Source organism: Aquarana catesbeiana, linkage group LG03, assembly GCF_042186555.1.
Source record: "Aquarana catesbeiana isolate 2022-GZ linkage group LG03, ASM4218655v1, whole genome shotgun sequence".
Taxonomy (NCBI): Eukaryota; Metazoa; Chordata; class Amphibia; order Anura; family Ranidae; genus Aquarana; species Aquarana catesbeiana.
The window spans coordinates 528,751,016-528,774,970 of NC_133326.1; the positions used below are offsets into that span (position 1 = coordinate 528,751,016).

A 23,955-nucleotide genomic window follows, 5' to 3' on the forward strand; every position below is an offset into this window, starting at 1 on the left:
CCCTTTGGACTGTGTAATGCCCCTGCTACATTCCAACATTTTGTCAATTACATTTTTCGAGATTATCTTGATCTTTTTGTCGTTGTATACCTAGACGATATTCACATTTTTTTCTTCTTCTTTGAAGACTCACCATGGACATGTGAGGAAGGTACTGACTCAACTCTGATTGCATGTATGTATGTCAAACTTGAAAAATGCGAGTTTGAGAGCCAAAATATCAAATTCCTGGGATTATTCATCTCCACAGAGGGTATAAAGATGGATCCCAAAAGGTTACTGCCATCCTGGACTGACCAGCCCCCACAAGTAAAAAAAAAAAATTACAGCTTCTGTGGGGTTCGCAATTTTTTATCGGAGTTCATCAAAGGATTTTCAGCCATCATTTCCCCCATTACACAACTGACCAAGCACAGCAGCCGGTTCCATTGGACTTCTGAGGGTCAGTCTGCTTTCGAGACCCTTAAAGGTTATTTACCTCTGCAACCGTACTAAGGCATCCTGACCCAGCCCTACCATATGTCTTGGACGTTGATCAGAGACAGCTGTGGGGGCTGTGCTCTCTCAACATCAGGGGGCCAACGCCCTCCTTTACCCAGTTGCATTCTTTTCATGTGAACTTTCACCAGCAGAAAAGAATTACAATCCGGTTGCCCGCAAACTTTTAGTGATCAAAGCTGCATTGGGGGAGTGGAGATATCTCTTGGAAGGGGCAGTTCATCCAATATTAAATTTACACTGATCACAAAAATCTAGAATATTTAAGAACATCAAGACATTTGAAACCACGTCAGGCTAGGTGGGCAATGTTCTTTTCAAGATTTGCCCTCCATGTAACCTACAGGCCCGGGCCAAAAAACACTAAACCTGACGCACTCTCCCGTATGTTTTGAGAGTCTGTAGAATCTGTGCCCCGATACCATTTTATCCTCAGGAAACTTTCTTTTGTTACAGGCAGATCTGTTGTCTCAGATCAAGCAGACCTCTGTGGGAGTTCCCTCACCTCCTGAGACAACCCTACAAGTAAGATATGGGCTATTGTGAAGACAGAATCTTTGTACCAGAAGATGTGTGTGTTCCTGTCCTAGGCTTGTGCCATGATCATGCATTAGCAGGACATTTTGGGGTCAATAAAACTACAGAGTTAGTACAACGCACATTTTGGTGACCTCATTTAGAAAAAGGCTTTAGGAAGTATGTGGAGGCCTGTATCACATGCATGCAGAATAAAAGCAACAGGACCAAAGCATGGGGTCTGCTTAAACCATTTCCAATCCCAGATAGATCCTGGAAAATTATCTCAATGGATTTAATTGTGGAGCTTCCCCCTTCAGAAGGTTGTACTGTCAGCTATGTGGTGGTAGACCGATTATCCAAGGCGGCACATTTTTTACCCATGTTACCGTTGGCTAAATTTGCCTACAACAATTCTAATCACTCTGCCACAAAATAATCTCCATTTCTTGCCAACTACGGCTTTCATCCATCATTTTTGTTGAATCTAATTCCTGAATATTCAGTTCCCTCTGTTCTGGAGACAGTGACCTTCTTCGATTCCAATAACAAACTGTTACAGGAAGCAATAGCCAAAGCCCAAGAATACAATAAGAAAGTTTTCGACAAGAAAATACGTGAAGAAATAGTTCTGGAATCTGGCTATCAGATATGGCTGTTGACAATAAATTTAAAACTGGCCTGTCCTTCAAGGAAACTGGGGCCCAAGTTTGTGGGGCCATTTCTGGTAAAGAGAAAAATCAACAATGTCGCCTATGGACTGGAATTGCCAGTCTCCTTTAGACTTCATCCCGTCTTTCATGTAATCCTACTGAAACCTGCAATTCCGAACCCATTCCCTGGATGGAATACAGGCCCACTGGAGCCGGTGTTAGTTGATGAGGAAGAAGAGTATGAGGTTGAGGCAATTCTGGATTGCAGGAGAAGGAGAAATCAAACCCAATACCTGAATAAATGGAAAAGGTATTGGCCTGAGGAGAATTCATGGAAACCTGAGAACAATGTCCACATTAAGAAACTCATCCAAGTATTCAATAGGCCCCATCCAGAGAAGTTGGCCCAGTTGGGCAGCTGGAGGCTGCCCGTTAGGAGGGGGCAATGTCAGGAAGGGCTTGCCACTAGACAAGATGGCTCCCCCAGGCAGTTTCCTGTTCCACGGATTCCACATAGGATGGGTGCACGAGCACACGCTAATGTATCTTGACTCCGCTCCTGCCTCTGCATCTGTACCTGATCTGCTCACCTGTGTATGACTCGGCCTGTCTGACCCTGTCTGTGTTCAAAATTGTCAACATTTTTGGTCTTTGTTTGTTTAGCAAAAAAAATTAAAAACCCAGTGGTGATTAAATACCACTCAAAAAAGTGATAAAAATTGTGTTTTGGCAGAATGTTGAATGACCACGCAATTGTCATGCAAAGTGACACTGAAAGCTGAAAATTGGCCTGGGCAGGAAGGTGGTGCCTGGTAGGCGAGTGGTTATATACAATTTGTTATCCCTTTATAGCATTGCATAGGTACTATATTAGCTTGACATATCACAATTTAAAAAAAAATGGTACTCACTTCTGTATACTATTACAGTTGTAAATGCGATTGCTATTAGGACAAGGATGAGTATTAGAATATATAACGTTCTTGTATTACTTTGGACCTCAGAACTTGGCGGTGGGTTTGTCTGAAACAATACCAATAGTTCACTTAAGATGAGAAGAATATATTCTTGGGAAATATTAAGACAGATTTGTTTTTGAATACAAATTACCTTCACTGGAGTCATAGGAGTAGGGCTGGAATTGACAGAAGGGAAGGTTTTGCTGTCATCATCGTAATTTCCTAAAAACATGAAAAATAACAAGTAAGGGTTTTACAGTAGCAATAATCTGGAATGTTGTGTAGATTTATGACTGCTCCACCTATCTTGTCCCAGGTTCTCTTTCCCACAAATGTCAATGGCAACCAGGCACACAGCAGCATCCACACTTCTGGCTCAATGAGTAGTCTAGGGGTTTAATTTTGTTTGTTTTTTTAAATTCTCTTTATTGAAAAAGATTATGATTTAAAAGTACAAAACAGAGCCATTGGGGCATTCTTCGGCTAATTGGTGCACATAGCCATGTGCATAACAGAGTACAACTCACAACTTAAAATTACAAGCTACCATAAATCTACAAACTCCAAACACACACCCCTCAGGCTACATAGGGTAGGATTGCGATAAGGAATACTGTTTCTCTGAGGACCTTCTTTCCCTCCTAGCTACCAAAACTGGACACTATAAGAGTAGTACATTTCAAGAACTGGTACATTGAATTCTGGGCTTACACAACCACTTACATATCCTAGGTATAGATCTCAGTTCCATACAGCGCCAAGTAGATATTCAGGAAATCCAGCTAGAATTATCCACTAAGGTCTGATCATCCACCATGGATTCTGAGTCTGTCCACAGGTGCCAAACTTTTTTTGTATTTCTTGGAACATCCATGAGATAAGTATGTTGCTTTATAAAGGGGTATCACAGCATTGACTGACTGCTTCCATGATGATAAGTAGGGGGCCTAGCTGACTTCCATTTAGGTACTATGGTCTTTCTGGCATAAAATAGGAGGATGCTTATTAAGGTGCACGTTGCTTTAGCAAACGCCAGTGACTCCCCCAGTCCAAAGAGACAAGCACTGACTGTCAGAAGGATAGGTATAGTAGTTAACCCATGAATGAATTGGGTCATCTCTCGACAATGATCCTAAATCTGTGGACAGTCCCAAAATATATGTGTGAAGCCTGCAGGAGTACCAGAGCATCTCCAGCAGTTAGCTGAGGATGCTGGGTATATGCGGTGCAGGTGTTGTGGCGTGTAGTAGATCCTGTTTAGAATTTTTAATTGAATCAGCTTGTCTCTAGTTGCAACCAATGACTGAAGTGGGTAGTCCCATATGTCTTCCCAGTCTTCTCTGTCCAGTTCTTGCACCTCCGCCTGCCACAAACCACGCAGACCATCCAGCCCAACCTGAACGAATGGCAACATTGCTCGGTATATTTGGGATAATGGCTTTGATAGATCGACATAGGGCCTCCAGGTTATCCTGCTCCAGCTGAAGCTGGAGGAATTTGAATTGTGATTCGAAGGCATGACGGAGCTGCAGGAACCTGAAAAAGAAAGAGTTCGGAAGTTGGAATTTATGTTTCAGTCTATCGAATGTGAGTAGCCCAGACCCATCACATATGTCCATCAAATATTTAATGCCTTTGCTAGCCCATAGCCCCGGGTCCTGTAAGGAGGGAAATTCCTGTAACTTTGGGTTGCACCAAAGTGGTGTATTAGGGGACCACCAGGCTTTTACCAGGTTGGGTTCAATCACAATATGCCATGCCTTAATAACTGCTTTCGTAGCAAGTGTTAAAAGGTGCATAGGAACCCCCCGACCCCCTATAAAGTGCATTGCGAAGGGCCTCAAGGGATCCATAAAGGTCAATAAAGACATGGATAAGCTAGTTTGAGGTGGAGGAACTTGATTGGCCTGCACAAAGTTTTGACCTAAACCTGATATCACACCTTTGGGAGGAATTTGAGTGCAAACTGCAAGTCAGACCTCCTCTCCAACATCAGTGCCTGACCTCACAAATGCGCTTCTGGAAGAATGGTTAAATATTCTCATAGACACACTCCTAGACCTTGTGGACAGCCTTCCCAGAAGAGTTGAAGCTATTATAGCTGCAAAGGGTCTGACAATTTAATATTGAACCCTACGGATGAAGGCTTGGATACCATTAAAGTTCCCCTCTCCCTCTCTCCTTTAGGGAAGGTGCACTGCAATTATCTCCTCTATATTTGCAAGTAGGGATGAGCTTCATGTTCGAGTCAAACCTATGTTCGAATTGCAAATGATATGGGCCGTTCGTGCCAAATTCGTGTGGCGCGTCACGACCCATAATTCACTGCGGCATCGCAGTGCATTGCTGGCTGATGATTGGCCAAGCATGCACTATGACCCCCATGCTTGGCCAATCACAACGCCGTCAGTAGAGAGAGCTGTAATTGGCCAAAGCCAGGGTGGCTTTGGCCAATTATGGCTCAGGGGGTTTAGAACACGCCCCACACTATATAAGGCCACCTGCATGGCGGCCCTGTGTAGTGTGTTCCGGCCTGCTGAGAGATAGAGAGAAACAGTGTCATTTCATTTGAGTTAGATAGATTAGGCAGGACAGTCAGTCAGTTAGCTGCACTTACAGTGTATTGTGTATATATATATGCATCCCAGGTGTTTTATATATATATATATATATATATATATATATATATATATATATATATATATACACACACTGTATTCAGTTTAGCTAGATCCGTTCAAGTTATCTTCCTACTGACAGGCAGGCTTGTCTTGTTACAGTATTTACAGCTACCTGAAGAAAATTGCTGGTGTTCTTTTGATCCTATTAGTACCACAGTCAGGCAGCTAGACTATTTACAGTTAGGGTAGTGTGTCCTCCTCACAGTGTTCAGCTAAAGCTACAAGTTAGTTTAGTGTGACCTCTGCACAATGTTCAGCTAAAGCTACAAGTTAGTGTAGTGCATCCTCCTCACAGTGTTCAGCTAAAGCTACAGGTTAGTTTAGTGTGACCTCTGCACAGTGTTCAGCTAAAGCTACAAGTTAGTGTAGTGCGTCCTCCTCACAGTGTTCAGCTAAAGCTACAAGTTAGTGTAATGCGTCCTCTGCACAGTGTTCAGCTAAAGCTACAAGTTAGTTTAGTGCGACCTCTGCACAGCGTTCAGCTGAAGCTACAAGTTAGTGTAGTGCGTGCTCTGAACAGTGTTCAGCTAAAGCTACAAGTTAGTGTAGTGCGTCCTCTGAACAGTGTTTATCTAAAGCTACAAGTTATAGGGCGTACACACGGTCGGACTTTGTTCGGACATTCCGACAACAAAATCCTAGGATTTTTTCCGATGGATGTTGGCTCAAACTTGTCTTGCATACACACGGTCACACAAAGTTGTCGGAAAAATCCGATCGTTCTGAACGCGGTGACGTAAAACACGTATGTTGGGACTATAAACAGGGCAGTGGCCAATAGCTTTCATCTCTTTCTTTATTCTGAGCATGCGTGGCACTTTGTCCGTCGGATTTGTGTACACACGATCGGAATTTCCGACAACGGATTTTGTTGTCGGAAAATTTTATCTTCTGCTCTCCAACTTTGTGTGCAGAAAATCCGATGGAAAATGTCCGATGGAGCCCACACACGGTCAGAATTTCCGACAACACGCTCCGATCGGACATTTTCCATCAGAAAATCCGACCGTGTGTACGGGGCATTAGTGTAGTGTGTCCTCCTCACAGTGTTCAGCTAAAGCTACAAGTTAGTGTAGTGCGTCCTCCTCACAGTGTTCAGCTAAAGCTACAAGCTAGTGTAGTGCGTCCTCCTCACAGTGTCCAGCTAAAGCTACAGGTAAGTTTAGTGTGACCTCTGCACAGTGTTCAGCTAAAGATACAAGTTAGTGTAGTGCGTCCTCCTCACAGTGTTCAGCTAAAACTACAAGTTAGTGTAGTGCGACCTCTGCACAGTGTTCAGCTAAAGCTACAAGTTAGTGTAGTGTGTGCTCTGAACAGTGTTCAGCTAAAGCTACAAGTTAGTGTAGTGCTTCCTCCTCACAGTGTTCATCTAAAGATACAAGTTAGTGCAGTGTGTCCTCCTCACAGTGTTCAGCTAAAGCTACAGGTTAGTTTAGTGTGACCTCTGCACAGTGTTCAGCTAAAGCTACAAGTTAGTGTAGTGCGTCCTCCTCACAGTGCTCAGCTAAAACTACAAGTTAGTGTAGTGCGACCTCTGCACAGTGTTCAGCTAAAGCTACAAGTTAGTGTAGTGCGCCCTCTGAACAGTGTTCATCTAAAGCTACAAGTTAGTGTAGTGCGTCCTCCTCACAGTGTTCAGCAAAAGCTACAAGTTAGTGTAGTGCGACCTCTGCACAGTGTTCAGCTAAAGCTACAAGTTAGTGTAGTGCATCCTCTGAACAGTGTTCAGCTAAAGCTACAAGTTAGTGTAGTGTGACCTTTGCACAGTGTTCAGCTAAAGCTACCTGTAGAAGGTTGGTGGTGTTTTCCTGATCCTATCACTACCGCAGGCAGCTAAATTATTTACACATTAGTGTAGTGCGACCTCTGCACAGTTTAGCTAAAGCTACCTGTAGAAGGTTGGTGGTGTTTTCCCGATCCTATCACTACCGCAGGCAGCTAAATTATTTACACGTTAGTGTAGTGCGACCTCTGCACTGTTCAGCTAAAGATACCTGTAGAAGGTTGGTGGTGTTTTCCCGATCCTATCACTACCGCAGGCAGCTAAATTATTTACACGTTAGTGTAGTGCGACCTCTGCACTGTTCAGCTAAAGATACCTGTAGAAGGTTGGTGGTGTTTTCCTGATCCTATCACTACCGCAGGCAGCTAAATTATTTACACATTAGTGTAGTGCGACCTCTGCACAGTTTAGCTAAAGCTACCTGTAGAAGGTTGGTGGTGTTTTCCCGATCCTATCACTACCGCAGGCAGCTAAATTATTTACACGTTAGTGTAGTGCGACCTCTGCACTGTTCAGCTAAAGATACCTGTAGAAGGTTGGTGGTGTTTTCCCGATCCTATCACTACCGCAGGCAGCTAAATTATTTACACGTTAGTGTAGTGCGACCTCTGCACTGTTCAGCTAAAGATACCTGTAGAAGGTTGGTGGTGTTTTCCTGATCCTATCACTACCGCAGGCAGCTAAATTATTTACACATTAGTGTAGTGCGACCTCTGCACAGTTTAGCTAAAGCTACCTGTAGAAGGTTGGTGGTGTTTTCCCGATCCTATCACTACCGCAGGCAGCTAAATTATTTACACGTTAGTGTAGTGCGACCTCTGCACTGTTCAGCTAAAGATACCTGTAGAAGGTTGGTGGTGTTTTCCTGATCCTATCACTACCGCAGGCAGCTAAAGTATTTACACGTTAGTGTAGTGTGACCTCTGCACAGTGTTCAGCTAAAGCTACCTGTAGAAGGTTGGTTGTGTTCTCATACTGTAGGCAGGCAGTTGATTTTGCTAGCTGCAGTATCTATCTATCTATCTATCTATCTATCTATCTATATATATCCCAGCTTAGTGCATCTACAGGCCATTAGTATGTCTGGAAGGCCAACAAGGAGAGGCAGACAGTCACAAGCCAATAAAGAGGGCAAGCAGGCTCTGTGTCTAGAGGCAACGGTGCTGGTCGTGGAAACGGTGCATCCTCATCAGCATGTGGCCTTTTTTTCGGCAGCTGGCCGTGTTGAGCCGCAACATGCGGAAGACTTGGTCGAGTGGATGACCAAGCCATCCTCATCCTCCTCATCCCCCCTCACCCATGCTCAGGGTACTTTGTTTGGCAAAGCAGCTGCCAACGCGGCCTCTTCCCTCAGCTCAATGGCATCAGTGACTCCTTCCCTAGCCCCACCATGTCCTCCTGAGGAGTCCCTCGAACTGTTTGACCACAGTGTTGGGTACATGCTCCAGGAGGATGCCCAGCGTTTAGAAGGCTGTGATGATGATACTGGGCTAGATGAAGGCAGTAATGTGAGCACGAACAGAGGGGATGCCAAGAAGGACAGCAATCTGGCAGTCATGCTCCCCTTGCTGCAGCATACTGCCAGGTTTGCTCCAGTGATGAGGAGGGAGGGGATGATGAGGTCACTGACTCAACGTGGGTGCCTGATAGGAGAGAGGAGGAGGAGGCACATCACTAACGAGGCAGGATGCCCTCCAGGGGCCAGGCTAAGGGCAGTACACTGACTGCATCACAACGCAAAGCTCCGCATGGGCAGGGCGCTGCTGTCTCTGCGCGTTATTCTAAAAGTTCTTTGGTGTGGGCCTTTTTTGAGACGAGTGCATCAGATCGCACCGCTGCTATTTGCAACATATGTCTCAAGCGTATCTCGGGTGGCCAAAACATCTCCCGCTTGGGCACTACATGCTTGACCAGACATATGTTGACCTGCCATGCAGTTTGTTGCCAAGCATATCTAAAAGACCCACACCAAAGAACAAAGAGGACCTCTCCTTGCTCCTCATCAGCTGAGATCTCCAACCCCACTATACCTTCAGTCCTCTCTGAGACCTGCACTGAGAGGAATGAAGGTGTAGAATTAGGTGTGTCACAGCCAAGTACTTGTGGGCAATCTGCTTTCGGTACACCGACGTCAGATTGTACCAGGCAAATTTCCCTGCCCCAGCTGCTGCACCACCGAAAGAAGTTCGCTCCCGGCCATCCACATGCCCAGCGGTTGAATGCTAGCTTGGCAAAATTGCTAGCACTTCAACTGCTACCTTTTCAGTTGGTAGACTCTGCCCCCTTCCGTGAGTTTGTGGAATGTGCGGTTCCTCAGTGGCAGGTACCCAAACGCCACTTTTTCTCACGGAAGGCGATTCCGGCTCTCTACCGGCATGTGGAAGGCAATGTCTTGGCCTCACTGGACAGGGCGGTCAGTGGTAAGGTGCATATTACCGCTGACTCATGGTCCAGCAGGCATGGACAGGGATGTTACCTAAGTTTCACGGCGCATTGGGTCACTCTGCTGGTAGCTGGGAAGGATGCAGGACAAGGTGCAGTAGTGTTGGAGGTTGTTCTGCCACCACGCCTGCAAAATGCCACTACTAATGATTGTGACACACCTCTCTCCTCCACCCCCTCCTCTTCTTCTTCCTCCATGGCCTCTTCCTGTGCTTTGTCCGGAACCAGCGGTGCTCCGTAGCCGTTCAAGGGGCTACGCAAGTACGCAGGCCAAAAGATGCCATGCGGTGCTTGAGCTGGTGTGCTTGGGGGACAGGAGCCACACTGGGGCAGAGGTTCTGTCAGCTCTGCAGGGGCGTGGTGGTGTTCAGAGGTGATTGACGCCATGCCAACTTAAGGCAGGAATGGTGGTTTGCGACAATGGCACCAACCTCCTCTCTGCCCTCCGACAGGGACAACTGACCCATGTGCCCTGTTTGGCTCACATCCTTAACTTGGTGGTGCAGCGGTTCTTGGGCAGGTACCCGGGCTTGCAGAATGTCCTGAGGCAGGCCAGGAAAGTCTGTGTGCATTTCCGCCGGTCATATAATGTCAGTGCTCGGCTGGCAGACCTCCAAAAGGAATTTAACCTGCCCAAGAACCGCCTAATCTGTGACATGCCCACCAGTTGGAACTCAACATTGGCCATGCTGCAGCGGCTGCACGCGCAGCAGAGGGCCATCAATGAGTACCTGTGCGACTATGGCACCAGGACAGGGTCAGGGGAGCTTGTTTTTTTTCCCACGCCAGTGGGCCATGATCAGGGATGCATGCACTGTCCTGTCACCATTTGAGGAGGCCATGAGGATGGTGAGCAGTGACAGTGCATGCATCAGTGACACTGTCCCCCTTGTCCACCCATTGGAGCACACGCTGCATGGAATAATGGACAGGGGACTTGAGGCAGAACAGAGGCAGGAAGAGGAGGACTTCCTTAGCTCTCAAGGTGCCCTTTATCCAGACAGTGTTCCTGCGTGTCCGCCGATCACACAGGAAGAGGATGAGGAGGAGGAGGAGGATTGTGTCAGTATGGAGGTGGAGCCTGGCACTCAGCATCAGCAGCAGTCTTTAAAGGATCATTTAGAGTCCCAAGAAACCCATGGACTTGTACATGGCTGGGAGGAGGTGGCTGCGGATCATGTCATCCTTAGTGACCCAGAGGAATCCGGACCGAATGCCTCAGCAAACCTATGCTGCATGGCCTCCCTGATCCTGCAAAGCCTGCGGAAGGATCCTCGTATTCGTGGTATCAAGGAGAAGGACCAATACTGGCTGGCAACCCTCCTTGATCCACGTTACAAAGGTAAGGTTGCGGACCTTATCTTGCCATTGCAGAGGGAGCAGAGGATGAAACATCTTCGGGAGACCTTGCAGAAAGGTCTGTGCAACGCGTTCCCGGAGACTGGGAGGTTACAAACTCTTGTTTCTGGACAACGTGTTGCTGAGGCTTCGGTCAGTCAAAGAAGGAGCGGTGGAGAAGGTAGCCGTCTGACCGATGCGTCCAGACAATTTTTTAGTCCGCAGCCCCAAGGTTTGATCGGTTCCAGCAACCATTGCCAGCGTCTGTTTTACTTGGTGCAGGAATACCTAGGGGCAAGATCTGGCTTGGATACCTTTCCCACCGAAAATCCTCTGGGTTACTGGGTCTTGAGGATGGATCACTGGCCAGAGCTTGCACAGTATGCAATTGAGCTACTGGCCTGTCCTGCATCCAGCGTTCTTTCGGAACGCACATTCAGTGCTGCTGGAGGCTTTGTAACTGATCACAGGGTGCGTCTGTCCACTGACTCGGTCGATCGACTGATCTTCATAAAAATGAATCAGTCTTGGATCACCACCAGATACCAAGCACCTGATGCTGATGTAACCGAATATTTTTTTTTTGAAATGTCAGATCCCTTCAAAGACTGCCTATGCTGATGCTGAGTGACTATCCTGTTATGCTGAGTAATTATCCTCTTCCTCCTCAATGATCATGCTGATAGCTTGTAAGGACAATTTTGGTTCTGGGCGCCGCCACCAGTGCCTAAGGCCCAATTTTTAAGCCCCTGTTTAACAGGGGCGTGTAATTACAATTTTTGATGCAATACTTTGCAGCAAGGCTCGTTCCTGTGTTCCAACTAGAGTATCTGTGAGGGGTTACAATGTTATGGCAACAGCACCAGTGCTTAAGGCCCAATTTTTCAGCCCCTGTTTAACAGGGGCGTGTAATTACAATTTTTGATGCAATACTTTGCAGCAGGGCTCGTTCCTGCGTTCCAACTAGAGTATCTGTGAGGACTTACAGATCCCTGATAATAATTCTGATGATTTCAGGAACTTTCTCCGGATGACGGACCCCGTATTTCACCGTTTGTTGGCTTTGCTGACCCCTTATATTAGCAGGCAGGATACCTGCATGAGGCAAGCCATCACTCCAGAGCAGAGGCTCGTCGCCACCCTGCGGTACTTGGCGACGGAGAGAAGCCTGCAGGACTTGAAGTTCTTGACAGGCATCTCCCCCCAGGCTCTGGGGATCATTATCTCAGAGACCTGTTCTGCCATCATCCAGGTCCTGCAGAAGGAGTATATTAAGGTAAGATTTTTCTCGTCCAATATCACATTTTATTGTATATAATGTTTGCTAATATTTTGTATTTCTTTCCTCATTCCCTAATTACCATGATTGTAATATGCTATGAATGTCCCTTTTTGTCCTCATTCATGGTGGATTTGTATGTAATTATTTTTTTGTCCTTCATACATATTTGCCTTCACTTACCTCCCCAGCATGGTCTCCTGGCCCTATATTCACCTCATGTAGTCACTTAACAATGTATTTTATCAGCTCCATAGTAGTGCTTTACCCCAAACACCCCCTAAAATGTTTTGAAATGTGATTTGTGCTTTAAATTCAGGCAGAGTGCCAGAGGCTTTTTTGAGGTTCCCCAAATTATTTGGAACCCTCCCTCCCCCCAACTGCTAAGTCAGCTGATACCAATTCTCTATCTATCCTCAATCATCTATCTGCTGACTTTGCCAAGCCCATACACACTATACCCATCTCTTTTGTGGTCATATTTATGGATGAATTCCCCAAAGCATGTAGTGCAAGGGCCTGCCTGTATACTTTCAAATGGTACTGTTTAAAGTTTTTGTATCCTATTATTATCTTGATAGGTAATAGCAGAATTTCCAAATGTGCTCAAATGTGTACAGTGTGCATTTATATCTTTGTCTTATGACACTTCTTACCTGTCCAGTGTGCTGTCAATAGTGTAACTAAGGAGGGGCTGGCCAAAGTAATACCCATTATTTAGGCATTCATCTCTCAATGAAGTGGAGAGGGTTACCTGTCCAAGAGCTCTCCCCCCTTATAATGTTAGAAATGGCCCATGAGGGGGGGGGGGGGGTGAATATGATAGGTGTACCTTATATTTTGGTCTTTAAAAACTCCCTCAAATAAATGTTATCTTGATGTTGGCCAAGAATGTTTGTGTCTAATCTGCTTTCCCTGTTTATGTGCAAAATGACTAATGTTGTTTTTTGTTTTGACTCCACAGTTTCCTTTCACGCCACAGGAATGGCAGACTGTGGCCTCCCACTTTGCCCAACGGTGGGACTTTCCTAACTGCGGAGGGGCAATTGATGGGAAACACGTCCGCATCGTCCCACCACCCAACTCGGGGTTGTCCTATTATATTTATAAGGGGTTCAATAGTATTGTGATGTTGGCGGTGGTGTCGGCTACTTATGAGTTCCTGTATGTGGACGTGGGGAAGAATGGCCAGATGTCCGATGGTGGAGTCATCGTCCAGACGGAGTTCTACAGGCGTCTCCAGGATGGCAGCTTGGACTTGCCACCTCCAGAAGACAATGTGGAAGGACTCCCATTCATCTTCGTTGCGGATGAAGCATTTGCGCTGGGGGACCATCTTATGCGTCCATTCCCGATGAGGACCCTCACCCCGGACCAGAGGGTTTTTAATTACCGGCTGGCCAGAGCCAGGAGAGTGGTGGAGAACACGTTTGGAAACATGGCCAGCCGGTTCTGCCTATTTCTTACACCCATACATATGGCGGAGTATAAACTGAATCATATAATCCTGGCGTGCTGTGTTCTACACAACTTTTTACGGCAACATTCTGCCAACTATGCTGGCTCAGTTGGGCCTGAGGCTGCAATTTCAAATGAACCAACCCTGACGGCGCTTGAAAGTGGCCGTCCTGGCATGCCCCCCCGAGTGCCTGTGATGTCCAGCTAAGATACCTTGAATTCTTTGCTGGTAGGGGGGCTATCATTTTGCCAGACAATGTCTAAAACCTTTTTCAAATAAAAAAAAAAAAAACTTAAATCTTTGGTGACATTTACTGCTTGTGTTTGTTTTAGCTGACCCTGACAGAAATGTGGTGAGTCCTGAAAATGGCGTGATTGTGTAACCTTACAAAGCACTGGTGGGTGTTATTTACTAAAGACAAAGACACTTTGCACTGCAAGTGCACTTGAAACTGCACTGAAACTGCACTTGTAGTGCAAAGTGGATTTGCCTTAGGAAATAACCCCCATTGTCACAGAAAACAGCAATTAGAGCACCACAAAAGTGTTGTAGCGTTGAGACAATAATCCACACATTCTTGATTACCAATCTTTTTAATACCAGCACAATCACATGTGCATTTATAAAAGGTTTTTAAAACAAAACAACATGTTGGTTGTATAACAATTTTTGGGGTCACATTAGAAAAAGTATAAATGCCCATTTAAGATAAAACAGGCTTGTTTAAAACCAACAAGAAAGACACAAATCTTGAACTTACAAAGTTCACATTTGGTAGAATTTGAAGGCAATATCAGACATGAGTATTTACAAACTGTGTTTGATATTGCGTTCAGATGGGGTGAAGTCACCCCTAGAAAAGCCAAATTTTGAAGATGCACACAAATTTATGAATGTCAACATGTGCTACCTGCCATCACGGGGGATCAAGGGACGTGTTTTGGGGGTGCAACCCCTTCCTCACAGCTACTTTAATTGGAAATTGGAAAATTGGAAATTGGCACAACTCACCTGTTGTGGTCCAATTTCCACCATGTCTTCCTCCTCCTGCTCTGCGTTGCTTGGGTGGATTTCCCCTTCTTCCAGAGGTGGGGGGTCTGTGGTCTCCTCGGATGAGGGGTGTCCTCTGAGTCTTTTCTCCCCTATGTAAAAAAAAATTGGTATACTTAGCACACAGATATTTCATGGCAGAACTATAAATATGAAATATTGTTTGGAAGTGGGGTACAATTTTATATTTTGGCAGAGTTCCAAGATGTAGAATTTTTAGTGTCCTTTGTCAAGCTTCAATAATTTACCTGTTTTGTACAAGCTTCACAGATGGAGACACCCCTATAGTATACACTGGAGCACCTGTGTGGACCGCCTAATAAATAGGGTGTTCTTGTGTCCCACACTAGTGCTCCAGCGTCCAGATGTGTAACCAGCTGCTGAGTGTCCTCTCCTTACACAGAATCTAGTTTGCATTTCATTCTAGTAACAAACCCATCTACACAACCAAATTAGTTTCAGACAAGTAGGCCCTAAAAAATGTGGGCAAATGCATATGGGCAAAACAATGGTGTTTTCTAGGCCGAACGAACAATGTTTTATACGAATGAATAATGTGCCCATGAACATGAAAGTTGCCTTTTGAAACTGGATAACAGCTAAGAAAAGCACATGGAGCAGCACAAACGTAATAAACATAAAAAGAATAGGAACACAGGACAACTACTTACTTTTTTGCAGCACTCTCTGGCTCTTTCGGCACTGCTCGTGCTCTCTTAATTTCAGGTCCGACCACAGCTTCCTGAGCTGATCTTTTGATCGTCGTACCCCGAAATTCCGGTGCAGACTCTTGACCACTTTCGCCATTATCTTGGCCTTTCTGACATTGGGGTTGGGGTAAGGTCCATACTTCCCGTCATAGTCGGCCTTCTTCAGGATGTCGACCATCTCCAACATCTCCCCAAAGGACATATTCGATGCCTTAAATCTTCTCCTTTTGGATCCAGACGTTTCAGGCTCCCTCCTCCTCGTTGCTGTAATTAGCACGCACCTGCTGTGTCTCCGCCATGTGCTCTTCCCCCACTGTGCCGAATGAAAAGGGGCGGGGAATAGACTAGAAAGAATGTCAGGGGCGGGCGGAGTTACACGCATGCGCAGTGTGTATAAAGTGTAACACGCGTGCGTAGTACGTACGATCTGTGAGCGGAGGAAGGAGTATCGGAGGTGCCGATCGTGATAACGAAGGTAAGATCTAAACTTGGGCCTATACTGCTTCTAGATTGAGGCCTATATTGTAACAAGATTAGGAGAGTTTTGCCTGACATTAGGGTTTGTCTCGTGTTGTGTCTTTCAGATAAAATGGATGGCTTCAATGACCACAACTTCCTCCCCCTGTTCATAGACAAATACAGGGAGCTGCCCTGTCTGTGGCAGGTGAAACATCCACATTATAATCATAAACAAAAGAGGCAGGCAGCGCTGGAGAAACTGCTGGAGTTGGTGGAGCCGGTGGTCCCCACAGTAAACATCCCTTATTTAAAAGCCAAAATTGGTGGCCTGAGGAGCACTTATCTAAGGGAGCGCAAGAAGGTCACGGATTCCCAGAGATCCGGAGCTGCAGCAGATGACATTTATGTCCCCAGACTGTGGTACTATGAGAGACTGCGATTTCTGTCAGACCAGACTGGAGTCAGGGAATCCCTCTCCACTCTTCCTTCCACCCCAGCTGAGGCTTCCGATGTCCAACCTGAGACTTCCAGCCAGGAAGAATGAATCAATGAACTAATGAATTGTCTCTATGTTGCTACTTCCATATAATTAGACCCAATGATTTGATAACTTTGTATTTTTAATTCTTTCTAATTATTAATGATCTTCACATTTGTGGCGACTATCTGTTTAAGTAGATCGTTGAAATCGGATAGAATCCATTGCAGCTGGGCTTTGCTTTTTACAAACCAATTACAGCGCTTTCCAGTCTGAAGCCTGGGTATTTAATGCGCATGCGTCGGTGCGTACCCCTGATGACATCAGTTGTGACGAAACGGCCGTAGGGTCACAACACTGAACGCACCGCGCATGCGCACCTTCTGTTTAAACGGCGATAGTGTTGTTTTTCAGCTTTCAATCGATTTTAACAGTTTTTTGTACTTTATTTGCCTGAATCATGGAATAAATAGCCGAAAGTTATTTGTACCAGCGGGGCCTTCTTTTCCTTTTTGTTTCCTTTCTGGGCACCTAAAATATTTTTTATGCTGTATGTGCTGGAGTCATTACAAGCGGTCCTATGAGAGGTGATCCTGCGATAGGATTATATGAGGCTTCTGTGGCGGTTGCTGGCTGGCAGTCCTTGAAGGAGTTCGACGTACCCACTCAGCGGTGTCCTTTGAATTACCCCCAGAGTGATCTGATCTTGTCTAATAAGCCTGTTTGGACCTCCCTGAATAAGGGCGGTCACAGGCTTTTTGGTAAGCCTTCAATTTTACTACCTGGTGGTGGGCAACACTGCATGTAAGGATCCATCCTCACACCTGCATGGAAGGTGTATGTTGAAGATCCATCCCTGCACCTATATAGAGTATCTACAATACATCTGGACTTTTATGATTTATTCACATTTATATATTTTCACTGTTTTTATTTGAGCACCCTATATATTGCTGGAATAATTGTATGAGCACCTCATATACTATACAAGTGTCTAATAAGTTCTCACTTTTACTGTTGGGTAAATGGTGAATGATGGAAACTCATTTCTGAATCTGCATGGAGAGTTTATTCATTTATTTATTTTGTTGTTGTTACATATATGCTTTTTTGACTTAACACCCTAAGAGCAGCTTATATATATATCACGAAACACATGGTTTTTGTTATTGTATTTGTAATAGTCCAGCGCTGCACTTTCTAAAATGATTCACTCCTGAAGAGGCCTTTGCCTGCATGGCTGCCACCAAACTGAAGGGCATGCAGGAGGGTCAACACCTCATGTGTGAGAAACTTCTTTATAAAGTCCTAACTAAGGGGGTGAGTGGCGAAATCACACCCAATACCGACGTCCTCCTCCTCCTGCCACAACTCCACCACCAGAGCCACAGCGTGGAAGGAAGCGTGGAAGGAAGACCAGAGAGGGATTGCCCTGGGTTCAGTCTGGTCTGGCCAAAGATGCAGTATCTTGTATGACCACAGCCTGGGGACATAGATGTCATCTGCTGCTTTCAGCATCTCTGGGACTTCTGGACCAGACTGCACTCCCTTAGATATGGACTCCTCAGGCCACCAATTTTGATGTTAAATAATTGATGTGTGCCCTGGGGGCCAAAGGCTTCACCAATTTCTGCTGTTTCTCCAGTGTTGCCTCCCTCTTTGTTTGGTTGTGAGCCCTTTATAAAGGAATTTTTTGTTTCAATTATACTTGCCTATGTGTGTTTTCCTTCAAAAAGGACAGTTTGTTGGTGAGTAGGCAGGTACATTTCAAATATACAATGTGAAATTAACAGGGGACACCAACACCAAGCAATCTCATTGAGATTAAATAATACAAGATAATAATGGTGTTGTGGTAACTTGACACACAAAAACACACATAAAAATATTCTGGAGTAAAACCCAAAAAAACACAAAATAAAAACAGCCTTGAAATAAATACAAAACAAAAATAAAACAACAAAAAATACATTTGATCAGATGTGCCAAATCAAAATATATTGAGGGAATCCCGCTAAATAATAAAGAAATAAGTTTGTGAGAAGTCTGTGTAAATATGAGCAGCAAAACTATTTAATTCTTCTCACATTATAAAGAAGAAGAGAGTGTGCTGTATTAAACAATTTTTGACATTGCAGCGTGACGAAAGTGCTGTATCCATTCCGAGCGCTAATTTTACCAGACCGAGCTGTTCCGTCTCGGAATTTCTTCTGAGCATGCATGGCACTTTGTGCGTCGGAATTGTACACACACAGTCGGAATTGACACAATCGGATTTTGTTGTTGGAAAATTTTATAGCCTGCTCTCAAACTTTGTGTGTCGGAAAATCTGATGAAAAAAGTCAGATGGAGCCCGCACACAGTCGGAATTTCCGACAACACGCTCCGATCGCACATTTTCCGTCGGAAAATCCGACCGTGTGTACGGGGCATAAGAGCTAATATGGGAAAAACTTTTCTCCTTTACACTGATGCTTTATCACCAACCCTTGTTTCACTAAAAACCCCAAATTTTCAAAAAACATTTGTCATTGGGACAAAAAGTGAGGTGAAATCTTCTGAAGAGGAGCATAGACAGCAAATCAAATGTCACAGGGGTGATAACCCTTCCCTATGTTTTCCAAAAAGCTTAAAAACAGATTTTTTGGCTGGAGCTACACTTTGAAAATGTGCCAGTTCAAAATTACAAACAGATTCTACTTAACAACAAACCTACAGTCCCTGTCTTGTTTGCACAACCTGTATACTGCTGTTCAGAGTATATAGGGCCTGGGGGCCCCACACCTTTCCTTTTTTAATTTGGGTGCGGGGTTCCCCTTAATATCTATACAAGACCCAAAGGGCCTGGTATTGGACTTCGGGGTACTCATGCCGTTTATCTCACTGATTTTCATCCATATTGCCAGGACACGACATTACATTAAAGCCGCAAGCAGTTTTAAATGACTTTTTTTCCTTTAAAAATGTCATTTTGTGCAGGGACTGTTCTTAGCACGGGAAACACGCGCCACTTTACAGGCATACTATAGACACCCCCCAGGTACGAGATTTAAAGGAATATTTCACTTTTTTTTTTTACTTTAAGCATCATTAAAATCACTGGTCCCGAAAAAAACGCCGTTTTTAAAAGTTTTTTTTGCATTGATACATGTCCCCTGGGGCAGGACCCGGGTCCCCAAACCCTTTTTAGGACAATACCATGCAAATTAGCCTTTAAAATGAGCACTTTTGATTTTGAACGTTCGAGTCCCATAGACATCAATGGGGTTCTAACGTCCGTGTGAATTATCGGTCCGTTCGCAGGTTCCGGTGCGAACCGAACTGGGGGGTGTTCGGCTCATCCCTATTTGCAAGTCAGTTAATTGAAAACACAACCTACCTGAGCGTGTACGATCATCTGCTTCTGTCACTGGGAGGTCACTTGTTCCTTTGTGTCTGTCTCTGTCATTGGATTCTGTGCTAGCATCTGATTTATCTTCTGAAATAATAACAATATTAAAAAACATGCTCAAATGATCACAAATAAAATATTCAGTAATCTTAAAAATGTACCCTTTGTCTTAAATTCCTCCTGAAAAAAAGCAGTCTTATGGTGTTTGGATGTCTACACAGGGGGTACTTTTACAGGCAAATATCATACATGAAATCATAAAATATATTAAATACACATGTAATCTTGTGGGAAGCTTGTTTACTCTTTGCTTGTTAAAGCAGAGTTCCACCCAAAAGTGGAATGAGAAAGAGAAATGAGGCCTGGATAGTGTGATACTGTTTATAAAAAATATGTATTCATTCAAACAAAAGCCCCTATGCAGGGTACTCACATGGCACAGGTACTTCAGTGCACCACTCTGACAAGCATAAAAATTTAGAAAATTGTGTGTCCCCTAGCTCCACACAGACCAGCTGCTGACTCCTACATTGTCCTGGTTCCTCCCCCACGCGTATTGACACAGGGATATGACGTGTCTTCCTCAGGGGTATATGATTGGACGGATTGTATGTCTGTTATAAATACTATAGCCGTCCCCTGCATAGGGGCTTTTGTTTGAATAAATAAATATTTTTTTATAAACGGTATCACACTATCCAGTCCTCATTTCTCATATACATTTGGAGATATATGTCATTGGACAGCATAGGATTTCACAGATCCATCTACACAGAACCCAGAGTTGGTTTGCTGGCGTGTTTAGACCAAGCTTAATTGCAAGGCCACACGCCCTGAGGTGAGCATACTCACCCGGGGGGGGTGGCACCAGAGCGGTGTCACTTGAACACATGTGGAGTATCATTACAGCCGTGGAAGAATTGTGGATGAAATTTGGTTATTGATTTTCACAAGCACTATAGCACTTTATCATCACAGCAAGATTTAAAGCATGCCTTATGGACTTTAATGCAATTTTTAGTTTGTTTTATTCTATTGGTTATGTCACTTAGCACTTTGACACTTTATTTTATATTGATTTAGTCGATTTATGTCTCATTATTGAGTTTTTTTGGCACTATATTTAGCACAGTCAATACGGTTTATTTTATTTTTATTTGTTATTGCTTATTGACACTAGTATTTTCATATATTTAAAGATTTTCAGTCTAGATGCTTTCTCTTTGGGTTTTCCACACTCTATCCTTTGGCACCTATTGGCCATCTTTGCTCTGCTCTCTGGCCACCATTCATTGCTTCATGGGCATGTGAGTATCTAAACAGTAAATTAATGTTTCTCTCCCTGTCCAGTTTGCTGCCATCTAGTTATGGTGAAAACAATGTAGCGCATAATAAATGTGTATGTGATCAAAGTACTAAGAATAGCCCTCAATTGTGCTTCAATTCAACAAAATATTGGTGAATAATCAACCAAATCCTGTGATAAATATAAAGTCAATGAATAAATATAAAGGGGCACAGTGGTGCAGTGGATAGCACTTTCACCTAGCAGTAAGAAGGGTCACTGGTTCGAATCCCACCCACGACACTACCTGCCTGGAGTTTGCATGTTCTCCCTGTGCCTGCGTGGGTTTCCTCCGGGTACTCTGGTTTCCTCCGGGTACTCTGGTTTCCTCCCACACTCCAAAGACATGCTGGTAAGTTAATTGGATCCTGTCTAAATTGTCCCTAGTATGTATGAATGTGAGTTAGGGACCATAGATTGTAAGCTCCTTGAGAGTAGGGACTGATGTGAATGTACAATGTATATGTAAAGCGCTGTGTAAATTGACAGCGCTATATAAGTACCTGAAATAAATAAATAATGTCCCACTATATATTGTGGATGTAATCCAGAAGGGGATGGTATTTCAACAGTTGGCAGAAAGTTGGATTAACAAAGGAAGAAACTCATCAACCAGATAAGGAAACCATGGGTGGTGTGTAGAAAGCTCTTAGGATTTGTTCAACCAACCAACCTGGCTGTACTGCCTGGCAGGATTGTGCTAATCTTAGGAATAACTTAAATACAAATCCTATTTACAGGCATATTTTTTCTTTCCACATACCACTGGAATGAGATTAAGTGCCCACTCCAGCCCTACGAGAGATGTCGTTGCCTTGCTGATCCGTACCCTGGTTGTTCCATTGTGAGGACCCACTTGGCGGCCCCCGGAGATCCACGCAGAGTTCAGTCCGGACGGTTTCGAGTGTCGGGACATCTTTCCTCACGCCCAGAGTGGCACACTGCTCATCCGATTCCCTGTCGCTGACAAGGGAATCCACAGGATCCGGTAAGAGTTTTCTACACACCACCCATGGTTTCCTTATCTGGTTGATGAGTTTCTTCCTTTGTGGATCCAACTTTCTGCCAACCATTGGAATACCATCCCCTTCTGGATTACATCCACAATATATAGTGGGACATTCCACTCTTCACCTTTATATTTATTCATTGACTTTATGTTTATCACAGGATTTGGTTGATTATTCACCAATATTTTGTTGGATTGAAGCACAATTCAGGACTATTCTCAGTACTTTGATCACATACACATTTATTATGCGCTACATTGTTTTCACCATGTATGTATTGTTCTTGTCACACTGTATGTAGCTGCTCCCCCCCCTTTTGTTTATTGTGCTAGCACAGTGTTTTTTTCCCTACACCTTTCCATTGCTGCCATCTAGTGTCTGATAGATGCATAACATATTTTTCTATATTTTCTAGATTATAAATTTCACTAAATTGCATATCAGACTATCCCTGAAGAAGGAGTAAAAGTCACTCCGAAACACGTAGGAATTGCAAATGCAATCAGTACCTATTGCTTACATCAATTGCTTTTTATGATTACATATTTTTGCTTGTGACCATTACTTTTTGATACTACTAAACTTAAAATTTGAATCTTTGTTTCACAACCTGTGCCTTTAAATTTCCTCCCTGAGGGGAAATCTGTATTCTCATTGAATAGAGGAATGTTGGCCATTTAATAGCAGACATAGATCACATCCAGGGCCAGACTGGCCTACTGGGATACCGGAAAATTTCCTGGTAGGCCGCCTGCCCTGGGGCCGCTTTGAGCGGCTGCAGCGGTGCCCACGGCTGATCCCGGCGCTGCGGGCTGAGGCAGAGGGAGGGAGGGAGCAGAGGCTTCAGTGCCAGAGTCCTCCCTTCCCTCCTTCTCATGTACATCAGTCAGTGTCACAACAGCGGCGATCTCCCACTGTGGAGTGTTCGGTGGTGTTCTGTCAAAGAGAACAGTGGCCACTGTACCAAAGTCCCGCCTCCTAGACCCAGCTCCTGTGATGGACAGATCACTGATCCAGTGCTGGTACATTGAATCAGTGTGACGGGTATCACAGGAGGAGCCCGGCCTAGGAGGCCGCCAGGATATTCAAATCCGTGCTCCGTGACAGAGCGGGAGAGAGAGCGCCGCTCTGTGTGATCAGGCTGCTTTCATGAGAACTGGTAAGGCTGCATTTGATAAGAACTGGTAAGGCTGCATTTCATGGGCGCTGATTGGGCTGCATTTTATGGGCACTCTGGTAAGGCTGCATTTCATGGGCACTCTGGTAAGGCTGCATTTCATGGGCGCTGATCAGGATGCATTTCATGAGAACTGGTAAGGCTGCATTTCATGAGAACTGGTAAGTAGTGATGAGCCGAACAACCCCCGGTTTGGTTCGCACCAGAACTTGTGAACAGGCAAAAAATTTGGACGAACACACTGTTAAAGTCTATAGGACACGAACATGAAAAAATCAAAAGTGCTCATTTTAAAGGCTTATATGCAAGTTATTGCCATAAAAAGTGGGGACCTGGGTCCTGCCCCAGGGGACATGTATCAATGCAAAAAAACGTTTTAAAAAACGGCCGTTTTTTCGAGAGCAGTGATTCTAATAATGCTTAAAGTGAAACAATAAAAAAGAAATATTCCTTTAAATATCATGCCTGGAGGGTGTCTATAGTATGCCTGTAAAGTGGCATAGTTTTCCCGTGTTTAGAACAATACCACAACAAAATGACATTTCTAAAGGAAAAAAGTCATTTAAAACTGCTCGCGGCTATAATGAATTGTTGGGTCGCAGCAATATAGATAAAACTCATTAAAAAAAAAAAAAAAAAAAAAAACACGGCATGGGTCCCCCCCAGTCCATTACCAAGCCCTTTGGGTTTGGTATGAATATTAAGGGGAATTAAAAAAAAAATTGCA

The 23,955-nt window shown here is 44.5% G+C and overlaps 1 protein-coding gene across 3 annotated transcripts in view; it reads right to left on the bottom strand.

Moving 5' to 3' along the window:
• The window catches only part of LOC141132642 (uncharacterized), a 155,028-nt gene that overhangs the window by 39,312 nt on the left and 91,761 nt on the right, over positions 1 to 23,955 (bottom strand). For all 3 annotated transcript variants that reach the window (XM_073621261.1, XM_073621259.1, XM_073621260.1), the window contains 3 exons: positions 19,685 to 19,783; positions 2,778 to 2,848; positions 2,579 to 2,690 (listed from right to left, as the gene is read on the bottom strand). In XM_073621261.1, the coding sequence (XP_073477362.1) occupies positions 2,579 to 2,690; positions 2,778 to 2,848; positions 19,685 to 19,783 (282 nt within the window). The remainder of the gene's footprint in view (positions 1 to 2,578; positions 2,691 to 2,777; positions 2,849 to 19,684; positions 19,784 to 23,955) is intronic.